The sequence below is a fragment of the Diabrotica virgifera genome, chromosome 3, assembly GCF_917563875.1.
Source record: "Diabrotica virgifera virgifera chromosome 3, PGI_DIABVI_V3a".
Classification (NCBI taxonomy): Eukaryota; Metazoa; Arthropoda; class Insecta; order Coleoptera; family Chrysomelidae; genus Diabrotica; species Diabrotica virgifera.
The window spans coordinates 14,815,815-14,837,697 of NC_065445.1; the positions used below are offsets into that span (position 1 = coordinate 14,815,815).

At 33.9% G+C, this 21,883-nt stretch overlaps 1 protein-coding gene across 6 annotated transcripts in view; it reads left to right on the forward strand.

Moving 5' to 3' along the window:
• LOC114327129 (serine protease persephone-like) overlaps positions 1 to 21,883 on the forward strand; it is a 129,647-nt gene that overhangs the window by 39,623 nt on the left and 68,141 nt on the right. For 3 of the 6 annotated variants that reach the window (XM_050646333.1, XM_028275639.2, XM_028275638.2), the window contains exon 1: positions 18,753 to 18,981. The exons of 1 other annotated variant lie outside the window; for it this stretch is intronic. In XM_050646333.1, coding sequence (XP_050502290.1) covers positions 18,897 to 18,981 — 85 coding nt within the window. In that variant the 5' untranslated portion in view covers positions 18,753 to 18,896. Of the gene's footprint in view, positions 1 to 2,227; positions 2,408 to 2,825; positions 3,006 to 18,752; positions 18,982 to 21,883 lie in introns of those variants that run through there. 2 more of the 6 variants (XM_028275637.2, XM_050646331.1) reach the window with 2 other exon arrangements.

Genomic DNA, 21,883 nt, shown 5'->3' on the forward strand with positions numbered 1-21,883 from the left:
AATTTATTTACAGGGCTCCTAATAATTCCTGAAAAACACCTAATTTTACCATAATTTGTTAATAACAATTAAACGCACCACATTTGGGCTTCCAGACCATTTCCATTGGATTCGTCGCCGAAAAAACCTATAATACCACCATTGTCCAATAACAAATATTCAGAATTCATATCCGATATTGAACAGAATAATTATACCACCCAGTAGATTGCACGAATTTATTTGTTTTTATATTCACACACGTAGATTATTAGTTTAGATCCAAATTGGTCAATTATCAACAATATAATTTGGAAATGACACGAAAGTGCTGACAAAAGTAGAATTATTTACCTTAATTAAATATACAAATCACGCGGGCATCGTGTCACCAATGACCCAATTTAAGCTTCTATAAAACCAAGATATCTGGCCTAGAGAAAGAGCATTCATCAGTCTACATCAGTCTTTAGCTAATCGCGTATCAGTAATTAGTCAGTGTTCGGAAGTACTCCCGGGGTAGAATTACCCTAGTGTCGGTTCTATCAATAAATACCTTTATCGCTATTCGGTGTTTATATCCTTATCTTTATACAACCATCAAATTGCGGCGAACTAAATGTGTCCACGGGACCCCCTATGTTGCGACTAGACTATATAGGTCAGTAAAGGATTTTGAAGATTTATAACAAATCGTTGACAGAGTGGTAGAAGTCAGCGAAGAAAACGGACTGTCCCTAATCACAAAAAAGACACAATTAATGGTAATAACAAAAGCCCAACAGCGCCAAGAAATCATAACAATACATGGAGAACAAATTTAAAATGTGAAAAAATATAAATATCTGGGTATAATAATTAATTAAAATAATAAAACAGCCATAAGACCAGCTATGATGTACGGAACTGAATGTTGGGTAGTGAAAAAGAAAGAGGAACAACGAATGCATGTGGCGGAAATAAGAATGCTTAGATGGATGAGTGGAGTGACAAAAAAGGATAAAATTAGAAATGAGTATATTAGGGGAAGTCTAGATGTGAATTGATGCCAAAATGAGAGAGCATAGGTTAAGATGGTTTGGTCATGTTCAACGTCGAGACATTAATCACCCAATACGACGAATAGCTGAAGTGCAGATTCCTGGAAGGAGTAGGAGAGGAAGACCAAAGAAGACCTGGGGGAGACGATAAGGCAGGACATGTTGGTAAAGGGGATTAACATTGATATGACCCAAGATAGAATTGTGTGGAGAAATGCAATTAGAGAAACCGACCCTGCATAGGGATAAGGCAAAGAGAATGATGATGATGAGGAGTGAATACACAGAAGAGATTAAAGCAAGAATAGGACAAGCAAGAAATGCTTTCAACAAACTGAAAAAAGTATTCTGTAGCAGGGATATTACAATTTCTTTAAAGATAAGACTTCTGACATGCTACGTGTTTTCCGTATTGTTTTATGGGTTGGAAGTTTTGACATTAAAGGAGGATGTTTCGGACAGATTAGAAGCTTTCGAGTTATGGGCCTACAGAAGGATGTTAGAAGAATAAGTTGGGTGGATAGTCACGAATGTCGAGGTGTTGAGAAGAATGGGAAAAGAAATAGAGGTTTTGAATACAATTAAAATTAGAAAACTGCAATATCTGGGACATATCATGAGGGGCGACCGTTATAACTTGTTGCAATTAATAATACAAGAAAGAATACAGGGCAGAACGAGTCATGGAAGAAGACGAATCTCCTGGGTAAACAATTTGAGAGCTTGGTTTAACTGCTCTTCTGCTGATCTCTTTAGAGCAGCGGTATCGAAAGTGGTGCGAATTGAGATGATGAATGACGACCTTCGCAGAGGAGATGGCACATGAAGAAGAAGAAGAGGTTTTTTCTGTTACTTTATGGCTTCATCGATGAGAATATTAGGGTAAACTGACTGAACATCGAGATATTCGTATAATATAGGGTAAAAAGACGACTTGAGTCAGTAAAGATGTTGAATAATAATAAAAAAAAAGGATTTCAGTGAAAAAAATGTGTAATTGTTTATATTCTGGAACTACGCTTTTTTGCGAATCCAAACAAAATTTGAATCAATGTGAAATCATGATGGGTAAGATAGGAGTTGTCAAGAAAAAACGAGCTGAAAAGTAAGGTTGAGAAAACGATTACCACAGTGAAAACTATGGAATTCCTTAGTAGTAGTATAATTAGCCTGTATTTTCTTAAATATAAATTGTATTTATATTTTAGGGTGACTCAGGAGGTCCTTTGCAAATCAGAGAGAGAACAGGAGCTTTCTCAATTGTTGGAATCGTGTCCTATGGAGCAGGCTGTGGTGGTAAAATCCCTGGTGTATATACTCGAGTCTCTGAATTTGTAGATTGGATCGAAAAATATGTGTGGCCATGACAAATAAAGTAGTTAATAGTGCTGATATTGTTTTACTTATACATATAGCAAAAACTATAAATACCCTTTTTCCCAAATAGCTGTTCGGTTGTCTGTTGTCACAAGATACCTACCTATATTTTTAGGGCACTGAGATATTCGTATAATATAGGGTAAAAAGACGACTTGAGTCAGTAAAGATGTTGAATAATAATAAAAAAAAAGGATTTCAGTGAAAAAAATGTGTAATTGTTTATATTCTGGAACTACGCTTTTTTGCGAATCCAAACAAAATTTGAATCAATGTGAAATCATGATGGGTAAGATAGGAGTTGTCAAGAAAAAACGAGCTGAAAAGTAAGGTTGAGAAAACGATTACCACAGTGAAAACTATGGAATTCCTTAGTAGTAGTATAATTAGCCTGTATTTTCTTAAATATAAATTGTATTTATATTTTAGGGTGACTCAGGAGGTCCTTTGCAAATCAGAGAGAGAACAGGAGCTTTCTCAATTGTTGGAATCGTGTCCTATGGAGCAGGCTGTGGTGGTAAAATCCCTGGTGTATATACTCGAGTCTCTGAATTTGTAGATTGGATCGAAAAATATGTGTGGCCATGACAAATAAAGTAGTTAATAGTTCTGATATTGTTTTACTTATACATATAGCAAAAACTATAAATACCCTTTTTCCCAAATAGCTGTTCGGTTGTCTGTTGTCACAAGATACCTACCTATATTTTTAGGGCACTGACTTGGGTCCACGTCCTCAGGTGGATGATAGGGAAATTCCCGATCCAGTTTACCGATGGGTAAAAGGGAAATAAAATACCTCCCTTAGACCAATAGATACTTGTCAACCCGCCTGGCCAGTGTGGCAAGTTAAGGCTAAAACAATCCAAGCGAGGAGAAATAGTGTCTCAGAATCTCGCACTAAAACTTCAGGTAACCCATGGATACTAGAGGGGGGACAGAAATTTGATAAGAAACAACAGAATCAGACATAAAACATCAATATTCCCAGTTAGAATAAATGATACCCAAGTTCCTTATGCAACATCAGCAAAATACTTGGGCATCACCCTAGACGCGAAGCTGCGCTGGAAAGTCCATGTCAAAAAGAAAAGAGAGGAGCTAGATATGAGGTATAAAAAATTCTATTGTGTGTGTGTGTGTGTGTGTGTGTGTGTGTGTGTGTGTGTGTGTGTGTGTGTGTGTGTGTGTGTGTGTGTGTGTGTGTGTGTGTGTGTGTGTGTGTGTGTGTGTGTGTGTGTGTGTGTGTGTGTGTGTGTGTGTGTGTGTGTGTGTGTGTGTGTGTGTGTGTGTGTGTGTGTGTGTGTGTGTGTGTGTGTGTGTGTGTGTGTGTGTGTGTGTGTGTGTGTGTGTGTGTGTGTGTGTGTGTGTGTGTGTGTGTGTGTGTGTGTGTGTGTGTGTGTGTGTGTGTGTGTGTGTGTGTGTGTGTGTGTGTGTGTGTGTGTGTGTGTGTGTGTGTGTGTGTGTGTGTGTGTGTGTGTGTGTGTGTGTGTGTGTGTGTGTGTGTGTGTGTGTGTGTGTGTGTGTGTGTGTGTGTGTGTGTGTGTGTGTGTGTGTGTGTGTGTGTGTGTGTGTGTGTGTGTGTGTGTGTGTGTGTGTGTGTGTGTGTGTGTGTGTGTGTGTGTGTGTGTGTGTGTGTGTGTGTGTGTGTGTGTGTGTGTGTGTGTGTGTGTGTGTGTGTGTGTGTGTGTGTGTGTGTGTGTGTGTGTGTGTGTGTGTGTGTGTGTGTGTGTGTGTGTGTGTGTGTGTGTGTGTGTGTGTGTGTGTGTGTGTGTGTGTGTGTGTGTGTGTGTGTGTGTGTGTGTGTGTGTGTGTGTGTGTGTGTGTGTGTGTGTGTGTGTGTGTGTGTGTGTGTGTGTGTGTGTGTGTGTGTGTGTGTGTGTGTGTGTGTGTGTGTGTGTGTGTGTGTGTGTGTGTGTGTGTGTGTGTGTGTGTGTGTGTGTGTGTGTGTGTGTGTGTGTGTGTGTGTGTGTGTGTGTGTGTGTGTGTGTGTGTGTGTGTGTGTGTGTGTGTGTGTGTGTGTGTGTGTGTGTGTGTGTGTGTGTGTGTGTGTGTGTGTGTGTGTGTGTGTGTGTGTGTGTGTGTGTGTGTGTGTGTGTGTGTGTGTGTGTGTGTGTGTGTGTGTGTGTGTGTGTGTGTGTGTGTGTGTGTGTGTGTGTGTGTGTGTGTGTGTGTGTGTGTGTGTGTGTGTGTGTGTGTGTGTGTGTGTGTGTGTGTGTGTGTGTGTGTGTGTGTGTGTGTGTGTGTGTGTGTGTGTGTGTGTGTGTGTGTGTGTGTGTGTGTGTGTGTGTGTGTGTGTGTGTGTGTGTGTGTGTGTGTGTGTGTGTGTGTGTGTGTGTGTGTGTGTGTGTGTGTGTGTGTGTGTGTGTGTGTGTGTGTGTGTGTGTGTGTGTGTGTGTGTGTGTGTGTGTGTGTGTGTGTGTATTTCACTTAAATGATTATATTTGTTTCTTTCAAGTAGTTTATGAGTAATTTAAATATTTCCATTTTATGACAACTTAGTAGATATTCTATACTAATTGGAAAAAAATTGGAATGTCGAGGCAATCCAGCTTCTTGACAACACTGAACTAAAGAGAAGACTCATAAGGACAAAACCATTCGAGTGTAAATGTGTAACAGTTTAGTGTAAAAAGCAGAGCATAGTGCTGTGATGTTGTTGCATGTTAGTTGTAGTGCATTAGTTAGTTAATAGATAAAATAAGAGTAATCCATAGAGTATGCCCTTAGATTTAAGTATTTGTTGTTTATTAAGTTAGGTCAGAGAATACCTGATAATTAGTCATTTGTGACCAGATAGCAGTATACAAACATCGTATAAGGTGTTATAAAAAAACTGGGTGAAAAACAGAAGAGTAGAATGAAACGACCACATAAGCCGAATGACAACAAATAGCGTAGTAAGAACGGCGAGAGACGGTTCCCCAATAGGAAGACGATCAGTGGGAAGACCACGGAAACGATGGAATCGAAACTTACTGGAGGCACATTGAAAAATAGACAGAGTCATATCTACACAAAAAAAAGAAGAAGACACTAAGTACAGAAGAAAAGCTGTTAAAATTAGAAAAAGAAATTCAGAAAATAAAGGGGACAGTGATAGGACTGACAGAAGTACGACGAAAAGGAGAGTACCTAATGTATCGAACTAAAAAGTTGGTGGCCAACTATTTTTCAATGGAGATGAAAATCAAGCAGTAGGCGGCGTAAGCTTGCTTATTAATAAAAAAGTGATATATAGGATCACACAATATAAGACTATATCAACAAGAATATCATTAACTATTTTTATGGGAAATAAGCCACAATTAAATTGAAAAAAATAATTTTATTAACGTTTCGACGCCCATTTATGGTGGAGATGTGTTTTCAATATGGCCTCATAGATCAGAATTGTTGGATACATTCCTGAATATTATAAACGATCAAGAAGAGACAACAAAATTTACAATGGAAAAGGAATACAATAACACCCTGCCTTTCCTCGATGTTTTAGTCTCAAAGAAGGATACTGGATATGAGATTCAAGTGTATAGAAAACCAACACACACCAACAGATATCTCAATTATAAATCAAATCACAACATCAACGTTAAAAAGGGAATCATTAAATCCTTATATAGCCCAGTCGGGATACCATTTGACCTTGCATTAGGAGCTGCCCCAAATTTTATTTTTCTAATCTTTAGGGGGGGGGGTCAATAGTAGTATAAATTTAAAATCTCGACTAAATTTGACCGTTGCGTTAACCGCCATCTTGATTTTAAACGAGAACCGTTTTTGCTCGATATCTCCGCCATTTTCAACTTTCCGACAAAAAATATAGAAACTGAAATTGTTGAAAATGTGATTTTCTATAATTTCGTTTATTATAATTTTTTTCGTGCGGTCCATATTTTCCGAGTTATGGGGAAAAAACAGTGACAGTTAAAGCATAATTAGTGATTTATTGAATTATCTCGTTTATTATTACTTTTACAACAAATTTTAACCTATACAAAAATAAAGATAATTAAATTTTGAACACTTTTGTTTGTTTCATTTTTTTGATAAAATCAATATTTAAGGTAGTAGGTATGCGGTAAAGGTGCGAGCGTAAGACCCGATTAATTTTAAAGCAATTGTTTTTGTTCAATATCTTCCCCTTTTTGAACTTTTCGACAAAAAGTGTAAGGACTGAAATGGTTGCAGTTATGATTTACTACAATTTTTCGAGAGAACCAGTGGCGGGTCTAAGAGGGGGAATGGGAAAATTCCCCCCAACGGGGTCCCAAATTAAAAAAAAATGTTGAAATATTAAAATATGTTAGCTGACATGAAACTTAATTATCGACAGACAAATTCAACCAATAAAACCCGCTAGTTAATAAAATTAAGTGAACTTAATGCATATAAGTTATTATTTATGTCTTTTATGTACTTAGTTTGGTTGGTGTTTCATTGGAAGTTTCAAAAATTGTATAAAATATAATTCTCTTTATTTTTGTTTATGTGCAATTATGTCGTAAAGTTAATAATAAATGAGACAATTCAATAATATTATGCTTCCCCTCCGCTTCCTCTATTTTCCTCCTTAACTTGGAGAATATTGATCGCATAAAAAATTGTGGAAAAAAAATTATAGGAAATTGCGTTTCCAACAATTTTAGTTCCTACCGTTTTTGTCGAAAAGTTGAAAATGGCGGAGATATTAAGCAACAACGGTTCTCCTTTAAAATCAATATGGCGACTAATGCAACCGCGGAATTCAGTCGATATTTTAAATTTACACTACTATCGATCTCCCCTAAAGGATAGAATTATAAAATTTGGGGCAGCTCGGAAAAAAGATTCAATTCAGTAAGTATGCTCCCCCCACCACTTTTTAATATTTTCCCACTTAACTCGGAAAATATCAACCGCACGAAAAAAATTGTTAAAAAGAAATTGTAGGAAATCATATTTGGAACAATTTAAGTTGAAAATGGCGTAGATATTGAACAAAAACAATTGTTACAAAATCAATCAGGTCTTACGCTCGCGCCATTATCGCATACATACTACCTTAAATATTAACTTTAGCAAAAAAATGAAAGAAACTAAAATTGTGTAGAATTCAATTCTCTCTATTTTTTTGTAAAGGAACATTTTTGTCGTAAAACTAACAATAAACGAGATAATTCAATAATTATGGTCTATTTATATACATATAACTATCACTATTTTCCGCTATAACTCGGAAAATATCGATGGCATGAAAAAATTGTAAAAATAGAAATGATAGAAAATTACATTTTCAACAATTTTGGTTGTTATACTTTTTGTCGAAGGTTCTCGTTTAAAATCAAGATGGCGGCTAACGCAATGGCGAAATTCAGTCGAGATTTTAAATTTACACTACTATTGACCCCCCTAAAGATTAAAAAAATAAAATTTGGGGCAGCTCCTAATGCAAGGTTAGGCCTGTTATTCGTCTAACCCGACTGGACCAATATGATAGAGCCAAAATTACTTGTTCTAACGAAAATTCATTTTTAGAAGAAAAACAATTGTTAACATATGTTTTATTAAAAAATGATTATACTTTATCGTTTATAAATAAGGAATTGTCAAGATTGGATCGAATTGAACAGAACAACTTAGAACGGGATCCTACAACATTCACAAGAAATAATACGAGGAAAATATCAATACCATATACAGGGTGTTCAGAAACTCTACCGACAAACGAAGACAGAAGATTCTTCAGATAATTTTAAGACAATTTACCCCAATTCACTTAGTCCGAAAATGCTTCCTAAGGGAGCTAGAGCTCTTTGAAGATGGCGTTGAGTTTTTCTTAAATACCTCCAGAACGCTTCTATTTAGAAAAACAGAAATTGGTACGCGTATTTATCTTGCAGAGATAAATCTATTCCATCCATTGCGAATTTCTAGTACCGACCATAGGCGTCCGTTTTGGGAAGGGCAACGATTATTTTATCGCATAACTTTTTTGTCTTTAATTTTTAAGCAGTTTTGACTTTGAATTAATAAATTGTGAGGTATTCTAGTACCAAAAGATACTCTTGTTTTAGGTCGATAAGATACACCGTTTTCTAGAAAAATCGATTTGAAAATTTTTCGTTTTTTGAATTCCAAAAAAAAATTTCAAAAGAAAACTATTTAGAAAGACGAAAACTGGTACATTTATTTATATTCCAAAGATGAATCGATTTCATTAATTGCGAATTTCTAGTACCGGTCATAGGCGCCCGTTTTGGGTAGGTCAACAGTTATTTTATATCATAACTTTTTTGTCTTTAATTTTTAAGCATTTTTGACACTAGATTAATAAATTATGAGGTATTCGAGTACTAAAAGTTACTCTTGCTTTAAGCTAGTAAAATACATAGTTCTTTTTTGAACACTTTTTTCAATTTTTTTTCAAATTCCAAAAACGGAAAGCTTTCAAATCGATTTTTCTAGAAATCGGTGTGTCCTATCGACTTAAAGTAAGAGTACCTTTTAGTTCTAGAATACCTCACAATTTAATAATCCGGTGTCAAAAATGCTTAAAAGTTAAAGAAAAAAAGTTATGCGATAAAATAACCGTTGTCCTACCCAAAACGTACGCCTATGATCGGTACTAGAAATTCCCAATGGATGGAATCGATGAATTTCCGGAAAATAAATATGCATACCAATTTTCGTTTTTCTAAATAGAAGCGTTCCGGAGGTATTTAAGAAAAACTAATTACATGACGCCATCTTCAAAGAGCTCTAGCTCCCTTAAGAAGCATTTTCGGACTAGGTGAATTGGGTTAAATTATCTGAGGAATCTCCTGTCTTCGTTTGTCGATAGAGTTTCTGGATAAATTTTTTGAAGTGAAAACTTCTTTAGGGACGTTGTGCACTTTTGGCTGGGAAAAGTATTAAATTAGCGACTGTCATCGCTTCGATGAAATAAATTTTTGAGAGAAAACTTCTTGAGGGACGTTGTGCACTTTTTGGATGGAGAGAAAGTATTGAATTAGCGACCGTCATCGCTTCGATGAAATACATTTTTGAAGTGAAAACCTTTTGAGGAACGTTGTGCACTTTTTGGATGGGGAAAAATTATTAAATTAGCGACCATCATCGCTTCGACGAAATAAATTTTTGAAGTAAAAATTTCTTTAGGGACGTTGTGCATTTCTTAGATGGGGAAAAAGTAATAAATTAGCGACCGTCATCGCTTTGACGAAATAAACATTTGAAGTGAAAACTTCTTTAGGGAGGTTATGCTCGATTTGGATGGGGAAAAAGTATTAAATTAGCGACCGTCATCGCTTCGATGAAATACATTTTTGAAGTGAAAACCTTTTGAGGGACGTTGTGCACTTTTTGGATGAGGAAAAATTATTAAATTAGCGACCGTCATCGCTTCGACGAAATAAATTTTTGAAGTGAAAACTTCTTTAGGGACGTTGTGCACTTTTTGGCTGGGAAAAAGTAATAAATTAGCGACCGTCATCGCTTCGACGAAATAAATATTTGAAGTGAAACTTCTTTAGGGACGTTGTGCACTTTTTCGATGGAAAAAAGTATTAAATTAGCGACCGTCATCGCTTCGATGAAATAAATTTTTGAGTGAAAGCTTCTTGAGGGACGTTGTGCACTTTTTGGATGGGGAAACATTATTAAATTAGCGACCATTCTTCGACGAAATAAATTTTTGAAGTGAAAATTTCTTTAGAGACGTTGTGCACTTTTTGGATGGGGGAAAAGTGTTGAATTAGCGACCGTCATCGCTTCGACGAAATAAGCTTTTGAAGTAAAAACTTCTTTAGGGACGTTGTGCGCTTTTTGGATGGAAGAAAGTATTAAATTAGCGACCGTCATCACGACCATCATACCATCATACGACGAAATAAATTTTTGAATTGAAAATTTCTTTAGGGACGTTGTGCACTTCTTGGATGAAATAAATCATCATTTCGCTGAAATAAATTTTTTACGTATATAAATTATGTGTATGTATACATAAATAGCATAGGGCATAGGGCATACGCATCGCGTATATGATATAGGTATAGCACTTTTTTTTGATGGGAAAAGCATTGAGGTGGTCATTTATATACTATAAGAAGTTTTCACTTCTGTCGGCACTCCCACAAGTGCCTTCAATTTTTTTATAATTTAAACATATTAAAGTCAGAGTTTGGTATTAGTTTCTTGAGAATAAATTAAATGTAAGACCAAATACTTACGATGACGGGATAGTATCACGAGGTTTTTTCCTGGTTTTCCCTAGTGATTTACTATGGAATCTCTAACACGAGAATTTTACTGTCATCGTTGCTTTTTAAAGACAGATTACATGCTATGATTTTTTGTGACGGATATTCTTGGGATTGATTTCATGTAATCGAATGAACTATCTTTCAGTAAAGTCGTCCCAGGAACGCAACTCATAAATATTGGCAATATCATTTTAAAGTCTTCTACTTTAAAATGTATAATATAATATGTATGTCTGAATTGCCAGTATAAATGAGTCAGATTAAATAAATTATTAGAAGAATATTTTACTTAGCAACAACAATTTTGTTTATTTTAGTAGTATTTTGTATTTTGATAACGACACCCGATTTGGGCGTCGAAACGTTAATAAAATTATTTTTTCAATTTAATTATGGCTTATTTCCCATAAAAATACCTATTAAAACCGACCTATTAATTAGTCCAGGCTGTATCGTCGTCCCCGTTAGGTAAATTATTCCGATTCGATTTCTTTGCACAAACTTACTAAAAAGAGGTCCTTATAACAAATCCACAAGGTGCCAAGCGGTACCGTGGTCGAAAAATTGTTTAAACAATGTTTTTAATAGTCCATTAAAATGTTACATTTTTTAAGCCATACCGTGCATTTGTTAGAGGGGTCAATTTTATTTCTTTAATGTGTAGGGGTGATCAGTAGAAGCTTAACTTCAAGTTTTTGGGGTCGCCACCCTTGGGGTGCAAAGGGGTTTCGCGCTATATCTCGTAAACTACCAACCCTACTGAAAATCTAATTAAACATAAAATGTAGAAAATTAAATTTTCTACAATTTTGTTTCTATCACTTTTTATCGTCAAGTGACCAACAATAAAGATATAAACAAAAATATGTAAAAACATTTTAACAAGTTTCCTTTTGGAGGTTATAACTTTTTTCAGCTCATTTTACAATAGAGTATCATTAAAGCAATTTGGTAGAGGGTTTTTCAGCGAACAGTTTCCACGATAGAGCTCTTTAATTCCATTTATCTATATAGGTTTTACAGCGCTCCAAACTTGACCAGATTCTCTGTAGTGGAGTCACTGAAGGTTTTCACCTCAGATTTCGTTGAACCTTCAAAGATTTTCATGAAAATTGGTGAGTAGTTAGAAGATACTTCAAGGAACAAAGGTGATATGATGCCAACTTGCGCTTTTACCCTGGGGGTAGATGCCACCCCTTCTCGGGAGCAAAATTTTTTTTATTAAAAATAATACCAGAAATCGATAGAGGGGCAACTTCTAAGCAGCAAAATTTTGTTATATAAAGTTATTAACATAAATCAATACTTTTTGAGTTATTAAATATCAAAGATTTTATTTTTTCTTAAAAAATGCATGTTTTAAAGCTGTTTTCACGTATTACTCAAAAACTATAAGCTTTTGTAAAAAAGTTATTGTTACCAAAATTAAAGATAATAAAAAATTTAATACACTCCGTACTTAAAGAACTAAACTAATGTTATTTCAAAGTGAGTTATGGGTAATTGAATGTATATTTTTTTCGACGAGTACTCAAATCTAAGTATTCAAGCTTACATAACGGGAAAACGATGCATTTTATAGAATATACTTGTTAAACACTTGTCAAAGTCCTTCGGAATCCTATCAAATAAGCTCCAGTATAAGTTAATAGCATCAAAATTAAGCAAGTTATGATTAAAATAAGAGAACCCTTTCGATTATTTTTTTTAGGAAAAAGTGAAAAATAAAACATACGCCATTTTCACAAAAATTAAAATTTGTAGTATTCCTCACAAGAATTTCTTTAGGTTAACATTGTAACGAAAAAGGCGATAGACTACCCCAGCTAATTGAAATAATATTCGAAAATATTACCCCAACTAACCAAGATAGCCATCGTTACACCCTTAGCTTAGCTCAGTCACTCAGGTGTGTGTTCGTCTTGTCCTAACCTCAGATATGAACTATGAAAATTGGAATGGAAGCAAACAAAACATAGTTTTTAACTAATCATGTTTATTGTTCATAAAGATATAATAAATAAAATGACTTGTAAATTGCATTAACAAATGTATTTAAATTCTTGCCAAAAACTAACAATTCTGGATTATACTTATGGCTTTTGGTAGCTGATGGTATCTTCTTGATGTCGTATGGTTCTGCTGTTGTAGACTCCTCGTAGGCCTGGGCGGATCTTCGGCCCAAGGCCCCTGCAGCTAGAGATGGTGGTTGTGCAGTCTGGATGTCATTGTCTTCGCCTTCAAGTGTGCATCACCGGTGATGTGAGGCTTAAGTTCCCGAAGAGGGAAAGGTTGATCTCTTTCCAAAAAACTATAAAACAGAGACACATATCAATCATCAAGAAGAAAAACCAACGTGTGCCATCTGCCGTTCTAATCGTCAGAAAGAGTAGCAGATGACAAGAATAAATCAAATGAAATTTAGATGAGAATAGTTAAAATTCTGATTACTAAACGTGCATACATGTAAATTAAAAGATAATTATATTTGAAACTAAAATATCAGAACACATGGTCTGACATTGGAAGTTAGGTTAGATAAAAAAACAATATAAAAACTGTTAGATGTAGAAATATAATTACTGTAAGAAATTATTAAAAAAACTATTTGTAGCTCACCCCAAGAGGAAGATGATTTGTTGAAATAGAAATGATTTATTTTTCGAATTACATGCCTTTTTAAGGATTAATTTTTCCCTTCCAGTGTATGTCAGGGAGTAGGGGGTCAAGTCGATGAAGTGACACTGTCATTGAAAACGTCGTTTAAAATGACAACCAAGTACTATGAAGTAGCGGCATGTTCCGTATTGAAAATACAGATATTTGGAGAGTATGAATATACGAGGTATGTTCAGTATGATGATCTAAATAAAAAGAGATATATTAAATAGAAGATAATAAAAAAGGATAATAAAATGATAATCAAAGAGGATAATAAAAGAGCGCCAACCAATTTTTAAAGGGGGAAATGGGTAAACCAAATAGAAGAAGATAATTATTAATGAAATATTAAAGAAAATAAGGTAAAATAATTATTTAAAAATAAAATATCAAAGATGTGACGTTTGTAACGTTACAACATAGTTAATGATTTCAACAATTTTGACCGGTTTAGAATGCATATTTTTGAAAAAAAGATATAATTTAAAAAAATCAGAATTTTTAAAATTATCGTACTTTTCATTTTCTTTTGATAATAACTCCAAAAATACTCAAGATACGTAAAAAATGACATATAACTAAATTTTATTTTTTTTTCTGCTCCAACTACTTTATCCATTTTACTATTTCCGTAGAGTAAAAAATAACCGAGATAGAAACTCGCTAACTATTACCTTTCAGTCCTTGCATTCACGTATGTCTTCTTTCCTTATCATAAAATAGTCTATTCGGGAGTGATGTTGTCCACTTTTGTACGTAATAAGTTGAGTTTCTCTCTTTTTAAAGAATGTGTTAACAATCACCCTATCTAATGATGTTGCTAATTCAAGCATGTCATCTCCAGCTTCATTTTTAGTTCCAAAGCCTAATCCAAGGGCGGATCCAGGGAGGGGGCCATGGGGGCCATGGCCCCCTCCGAGAATTTAAAAAAATATAAATTTAAATATTTGCAGTTCAAATGTTTTTAATTTTAAACACATATAATAAATATATGTACAAAACGGGATAAATATGTTTTCTGGACTAGAATTGAACAAAGGCTGTAATGGAAGCTTCAAGAATGACACAGGATGTTTTATAAATCAAAATGTTGATAATTTTACAAAGGGCCAATTGTTAGAATGACCTTTACAGCCATCAAAATTGTATCAATTTCAATATTCTATAATTCTATACACACAAAGAATAAAAAAGAAATGAAGCATTACTTGGTCACTAGCACTTGGAACAAAGGAGTTGAATGGTAACTTCGCACAGTGAAAAAGAATGGTTTTACAAATATTGCGTTTTTTTTTCTAATGAAAAATATGGTCACAATAAAGGGATGACAGCCCAAAGCCTTGCCACTAAACCTTTAACATCTTTCGCCAAACTCATGAGCAAAGACGGAGCCATACAAACCCATGAAAAAACATCATACCACAAGGAGAGCGTTCAGGTTGAGCTGGATTTTCTACAAAGTTATCGCAACTCTAAAAAGTCAGTCATTAACCAGAGAGACTCTCAGAGATCTAAAAAGATACAAAAAACTAAAGAAAGACTATGACCTAGAGTAGGGTCTATACTCTTCGTGTTAGAGGTCGACAAAATATTCCTCGTGATGCTTGCCTTCTGCTTCTGGACGAAGGTGCTGGACCTAGCAATGAGGGGAATTGTTAAGGTTTAAAATCTCATCAGGAGATAAGTCTTTTAAATAACACCTATCCACAGCATCTTTCTGAGCAACATACATTAGTAGCACCAGTCATAATCAATTAATGTTAAGGTGAAGAAATAATTGAACAAATTATGGATGAGGTTAAAAGTGCAAATTATTACTCTGTCATATTTGACGAAACGAAAACGTATCCCACGTGGAAAAGTTTTCCCTAAATTTGATATACAACAGCAGACATTTGATACAATAACAACATTCGTGAAGACTTTGTCAAGTTCATTGACGCTTATGAGAACCTAAAAATAATTACTGAAAATCAAGAATGAGGGAAGAACAAGGCCTGACAGGAGAAGCATTGGGAAAAACGGTATTATTAAACTTGTTGAAAGAACTGCACTTGGATCCGAAGAAATGTGTAGGAATCGGTATTACGGCAGGAATGGTGAATTTTAAGGCACTTTTCACACACGGTAAAAGTGTATGAAAAGTGCCTTGAAACTCATTACTGTAACCCTAATTTTTAAAAATCCCCCCCTACCTACGGTCTCCCTCCCCAAAAAAATGTATGGCCCCTCCCGAAAATCGGTCCTGGATCCGCCCTTGGCCTAATCCCCCATGTATTGTTTCATATCCTGTCTTGGCTTGGCCCACATGTGCACTGAAATCACCTCCTATTATAATTTTCTCTATCTGATGGAATATCACTCAGTACGTCTCCTAATTGGTCATAGAAAGCTCTTCTTTCATTCTCACGCAGACCTGTTTGAGGAGCATACACACACAACATTCAATACTTCTTTATCAATTACAAATTTTATCACTGACATCATTCTATCACTCGTTCTTACAATTTTTACTACGTTACCTTTCATTTCACTATCAGCAATTATACCAACTCCATTTCTAGTGTTACTACTCCCTACATACCACAATTTGTATCCTTAACCTAGTTCTTCCTCCCTTTGTCCTTTCCACCTAGTTTCTTAAATGCAAGCAATTTGAACTCTCATTCGTTTGAGCGCATCCACTAACTCCAGACTCTTACCTGTAAGACTACCAAGATTTCACGACCCTATCTTGATTTTTCTAACCTGTAATGATGTTCCCCCTGAGATAGTCCGAAAGGAGGCTCATTTTACTTCCGGAATATTTTACCTCAGGAGATGCCATCATTTCAGTATAAGTTTTTATTGCATTGGAGAAGGTATTTTCATTATTATGGCCCGAAAAGATTTTTTGGATATTTGATGCCTGAATGCCTTTTCTATCAACATCATATCCTGCACGATCCAGCCAATACACCACCAATGCAACCAAAGTGCAGTATTACCCCATTACGTCCGCTTGAAATTTTCTGTATAGGCCAGGATCCCTACTGCAATGACTGCCCTATAAGCCAATGTATTGTTGCCCGTATCCCGCCACTATAGGAGGCACGTAGTACTTTATTCGGGATACGACTATTAGACATAAATATAAAATCAAAAGAAATAGGATTAAAAATAAATCTAGCAAAAACTAAATATCTACAAACGATTCTCTAGATATAACTGAGGATGTAACTCTATCCAATAGCAACATAGAAAAGGTTGAGTCGTATACAGGTGTAACAAAAATACAGGTCATAAATTAAATCACATATTCTGGGACCAAAAATAGTTCGAATGAACCTAACTTACCTTAGTACAAATATGCACATAAAAAAAGTTATAGCCCTTTGAAGTTACAAAATTAAAATCGATTTTTTCGAATATATCGAAAACTATTAGAGATTTTTTATTGAAAATAGACATGTGGCATTTTTACGGCAGGAGCATCTTAAAGAAAAATTATAGTGAAATTTGTGCTCCCCATAAAAATTTTATGGGGGTTTTGTTCCCTTAAATCCCCCCAAACTTTTCTGTACGTTCAAATTAAATTATTATTGTGGTACCATTAGTTAAATTCAATATTTTTAAAACTTTTTTGGCTCTTAGTATTTTTTCCATAAGGCAGTTTTTATCGAGTTGAGGCTTCTTTTTTAATATGTTTACATAAAAATTTTATGGGGGTTTTGTTCCTTTAAACCCCCCAAATGTTTGTGTACGCTCCAATTAAACTATTACTGCGATACCATTAGTTAAACAAAATGTTTTTAAAACTTTTTTGCCTCTTTGTATTTTTTTAAGAAGGCAACTTTTATCGAGATATGGCTTCTTTTTTAATACGGTTCAAAATATACCTAAAAATGTAAATCATACATAAATTTTCATATTTTTACCAAGTCTCCATAATCGTACTTAACCATATACAAATATGTGGTGGATTTGACAAATATTTAAAATATCTCGATAAAAACTGAATTTTCGAAAAAGTACTAAGAGCCAAAAAAGTTTTAAAAAGATTGTGTTTAAGTAATGGTACTACAATAACAATTTATTTGGAACGTACACAAAAGTTTGGGGGGGTTTAAAGGAACTAAACCCCCATAAAATTTTTATAGGGTGTCCAAATTTCACTATAATTTTTTCTTACGATGCTACTGTCATAAAAATACCATATGTCCATTTTCAATAAAAAATCTTTAATAGTTTTCGATATATTGGAAAAAATCAATTTTCATTTTGTAACTTCAAAGGGTTGTAACTTTTTTCATATGCACATTTGTACTAAGGTAAGTTAGGTTCAATCAAACTATTTTTGGTCCCAGAATATGTGATTAAATTTATGACCTGTATTTTCGTTACACCCTGTATACAGTGAGGACGTTTGAGTTGGAATAAAATCATTTTCTCGAGAATTAGCGACTCTGGAGATAAATCCCGAAACAGGTCGATTTTTATTTTTAGATTATAATTTTTTGGCATATATACCATACTAGTGACGTCATCCATCTGGGCGTGATGACGTAATCGGCGATTTTTTAAATACGAATAGGGGTTGTGTGATAGCTCTTCGAAAGGTTATTTAATTCTCTATTGACTAATATAAACATTAACATAATTATTTATAAAGGGTACACAAAAAAAAATTTGAATTAAATTAATTGAGACAAAAACAAGAATGTATGTAATTTGTTTACCGCAAAATACATTTTACTGTTGTCAGAAAACAGAAAAAAATGTTAATTTGAAAAATAAACATTGCTTTTTGCTTAAATTCAATGTTCAAACTGATAAGAGGCAGGCGGGTGGCTGCTTTAATATTGAATTTAAGCAAAAAACAATATTTATTTACAAAATAAACATTTTTTCCTGTTTCCGGACAACAGTAAAATGTATTTCGAATTAAATAAATTATATACATTCTTCTTTTTGTCTCAATTAATTTAATTAAAACAATTTTTTTGGGCACCCTGCATAAATAATTATGTTAATGTGAATAGAGTATGGCATGACCTTTCGAATGAGCTACCACACAACCCCTATTCTTATTAAAAAAAATCACCGATTACGTCATCACGCCCAGGTGGATGACGTCACTAGTATGATATATATGCCAAAAAATTATAATTTAAAAATAAAAATTGACCTGTTTCGGGATTTATCTCCAGAGTCGCCCATTCTCGAGAAAATGAATTTAATCCAACTCAAACGTCCTCACTGTATACTTAGGACAAAAAATAGAACTATCAAAGCTTAGTCTAGACTAACATACATTAAGTAAAACTTAAATTTTCTCCAGTGTGATAGCAATGTGTACATACTTTCCTATTTTGTACAATTTGTTCATTTGTTGCCACCGATGTGTATGCGCAGATAAATCCCAGTAACATTAGATAAGTACTAATCCCCCGTGCAACTTTTGTTATTGATATTCAGAATCGAATGAACACACAAGAGAAGCAGCAGAACAGATGAAAGTAGCTGCTTTGCATTCTCATTAGCGGTCATCATGTCGATCTTGGTATTGAACATGAATGTTTTGTATTTTTAATTGAGAAGTGTGCCTTTTAAAGTGATGGAAAACTTGGTGTTTTTTGTTTTCTGTGCAGTCTCTATTATTTGTGGTTCTAGCATTTCGTATGCTTATGAATATTATGAAAGTAAGTTTTGATATTTTTGTGGCGCAAAATGACTTTGTGGGTGTTACCATCTTCGAGGTAATTAAGTTGGGTTTTAGAATGTGTTTCTTTGAGGAATATGTGAAGTATACGAAGTGACAATAATTAATAAAGATTTTACCAGCAATCTCGTGAGCAATCTATTATATATTTCGGCTATAATATTAATATATTATATACCATAATTAAGCATTTATGATTCTATTCGGTAGTTTAATAAAAAATGTAAAAGGTTATGTCTAGAGAGCGGAATATATGCAAAGTGCATATACAGGGTGTCCAGAAACTCTACCGACAAACAAAGACAGGAGATTCCTCAGATAATTTTAAGATCATTTAATTCTATTCACCTAGTCCGAAAATGCTTCCTAAGGGAGCTAGAGCTCTTTGAAGATGGCGTCATGTAATTAGTTTTTCTTAAATACCTCCAGAACACTTCTATTTAGAAAAACAAAAATTGGTATACATATTTATTTTCCAGAAATGAATCGATTCCATCCATTGCTAATTTCTAGTACAGGTCATAGGCGTCCGTTTTGGGTAGGGCAACGGTTATTTTATCGCCTAACTTTTTTGTCTTTAATTTTTAAGCATTTTTGACTCTGAATTATTTAACTGTGAGTTATTCTAGTACTAAAAGGTACTCTTAGTTTAAGTCGATAGAACACACCGTTTTCTAGAAAAATCGATTTGAAAATTTTTCGTTCCTTAAATTAAAAAAAAAAGATTAAAAAAAAACTATTTAGAAAGATGAAAACTGGTACATTTATTTATATTCCAGAGATTAATCGATTTCATTAATGGCGAATTTCTAGTACCGGTCATAGGCGTCCGTTTTGGGTAGGTCAACAGTTATTTTATAGCATACCTTTATTGTCTTTAATTTTTAAGTATTTTTGACACGAGATTATTCAATTATGAGATATTCGAGTACTAAAAGTTACTCTTGCTTTAAGTTGGTAAAATACATCGGTTTTTTTTTTAATTTTTTTTAACTTTTTTTTTCAAATTCCCAAAACTAAAAATTTTCAAATAGATTTTTCTAGAAAACGGTGTATCCTATCGACTTAAAGTAAGAATACCTTTTAGTACTAGAATACCTTACAATTTAATAATCCAGTATCAAAAATGCTTAAAAGTTGAAGACAAAAAAGTTATGCAATAAAATATCCGTTGTCCTACCCAAAACGTACGCCTACGACCGGTACTAGAAATTGGCAATGGATGGAATCGATTCATTTCAGGAAAATAAATAAATATACCAATTTTCGTTTTTCTAAATAGAAGCGTTCTGGAGGTATTTAAGAAAAACTAATTACATGGCGCCATCTTCAAGGAGCTCTAGCTCCCTTAGGAAGCATTTTCGGACTAGATGAATTGGGTTAAATTGTCATAAAATTATCTGAGGAATCTTCTGTCTTCGTTTGTCGGTAGAGTTTCTGGACACCCTGTAGATGCATATATTGCATATTTTCAGACAACAAACACAACATTGCATATTTAAGCTAAACACGATTTATTTTGCATATTTTAAAAATAAATTATATAAAAGTTTAAAATTTTCCTCTCTTAGTTGGAATTTTATAACTTCGATATGAACGAGCTCGTTATTTATCTATCTATTGCTCATCTGGACTTTCCCATTACTACCTGAATCTAACAATTATGGGTGTTCCCAGAAAAATATTATTTTATTAGCGTAGCTAAGTCGTAGGTACCTACCTGCTATTAAGGGTCTAATAATTATTTTGCCAGTTTCCGCACAACATTTGTTTAAAATAAACGTATCGTATTTAGTGTTTTTGAAGTGATTGGTATATATTAAATTTAAATATGTCTACCATTCAAAAAAGTGCTTGGATAAAGTGTTTTCCCGAGTTAAAGCTAAGTGGAGACAAAGTATTTTGCAAGGCCTGTTCCAAAATCATAAGTTACATTCATTTTCACATTTCATTTTTTTAAATGAGGAACTGACAAACAAAAGCATCATGTCCCACAAAAGAATTTTTTCTGGAAAGAGTGTTTTTATTCGACAAATTCGCTTTTACTTCTATAAAGACGGACATAGAGAGAAGCATCAAAATACAAAAATCCATCAAATTGCAGACAATTCCGCTTTTGTTCTTCAGCTTAAGTAACGTACTTTGTTCTTTAAGTAACGTACAAATTGCTAAAGAACTTATGTTCATAAAAGTTAATTTTAGTTTTTTACCAGATCTAATAAAGTCATTAGAACAAAGGAATTTACAATTAAGTTAATCTTGTTAACACTTTTTCTGCTCATTGTCAAAAAATTCCCGGAAATACAGGGATTACAATTAGAACTAAATTAAAAAATGTTCTAGAAAAAAATGAGGGCTTCGATTGTTTGAGGAAAGTTGTACGTATTTTTGAAGGTAACTTTTCTGAAGATCTTACGACTTAATATATTGTTTTATTTTTGAGTATTTTTAATATGCATTTGCATATTTAGACAAATTTAGAAAAAATACCTGCATATTTGTAGTAAAAGTAATGCATATATTATATGCGCATATTTTGGTAATGTTGTGTTGCATATATTCCGCTCTCTAGTTATGTCTACAGGGTGTAACAAAAATGCAGGTCAAAAATTAAATCACATATTCTGGGAGCAAAAACAGTTCGATTGAACCTAACTTACCTTAGTACAAATGTGCACATAAAAAAAGTTACAGCACTTTGAAGTTACAAAATGAAAATCGATTTTTTTCAATATTTCTTATGCCAGGAAAATCTTAAAAAAAAATAACAGTGACATTTGTAAACACCTTATAAAAATTTTATGGAGTTTTGTTCCTTTACAGCCCCCCAAACTTTTGTGTACGTTAAAATTAAATTATTATTGTGGTACCATTAGTTAAAC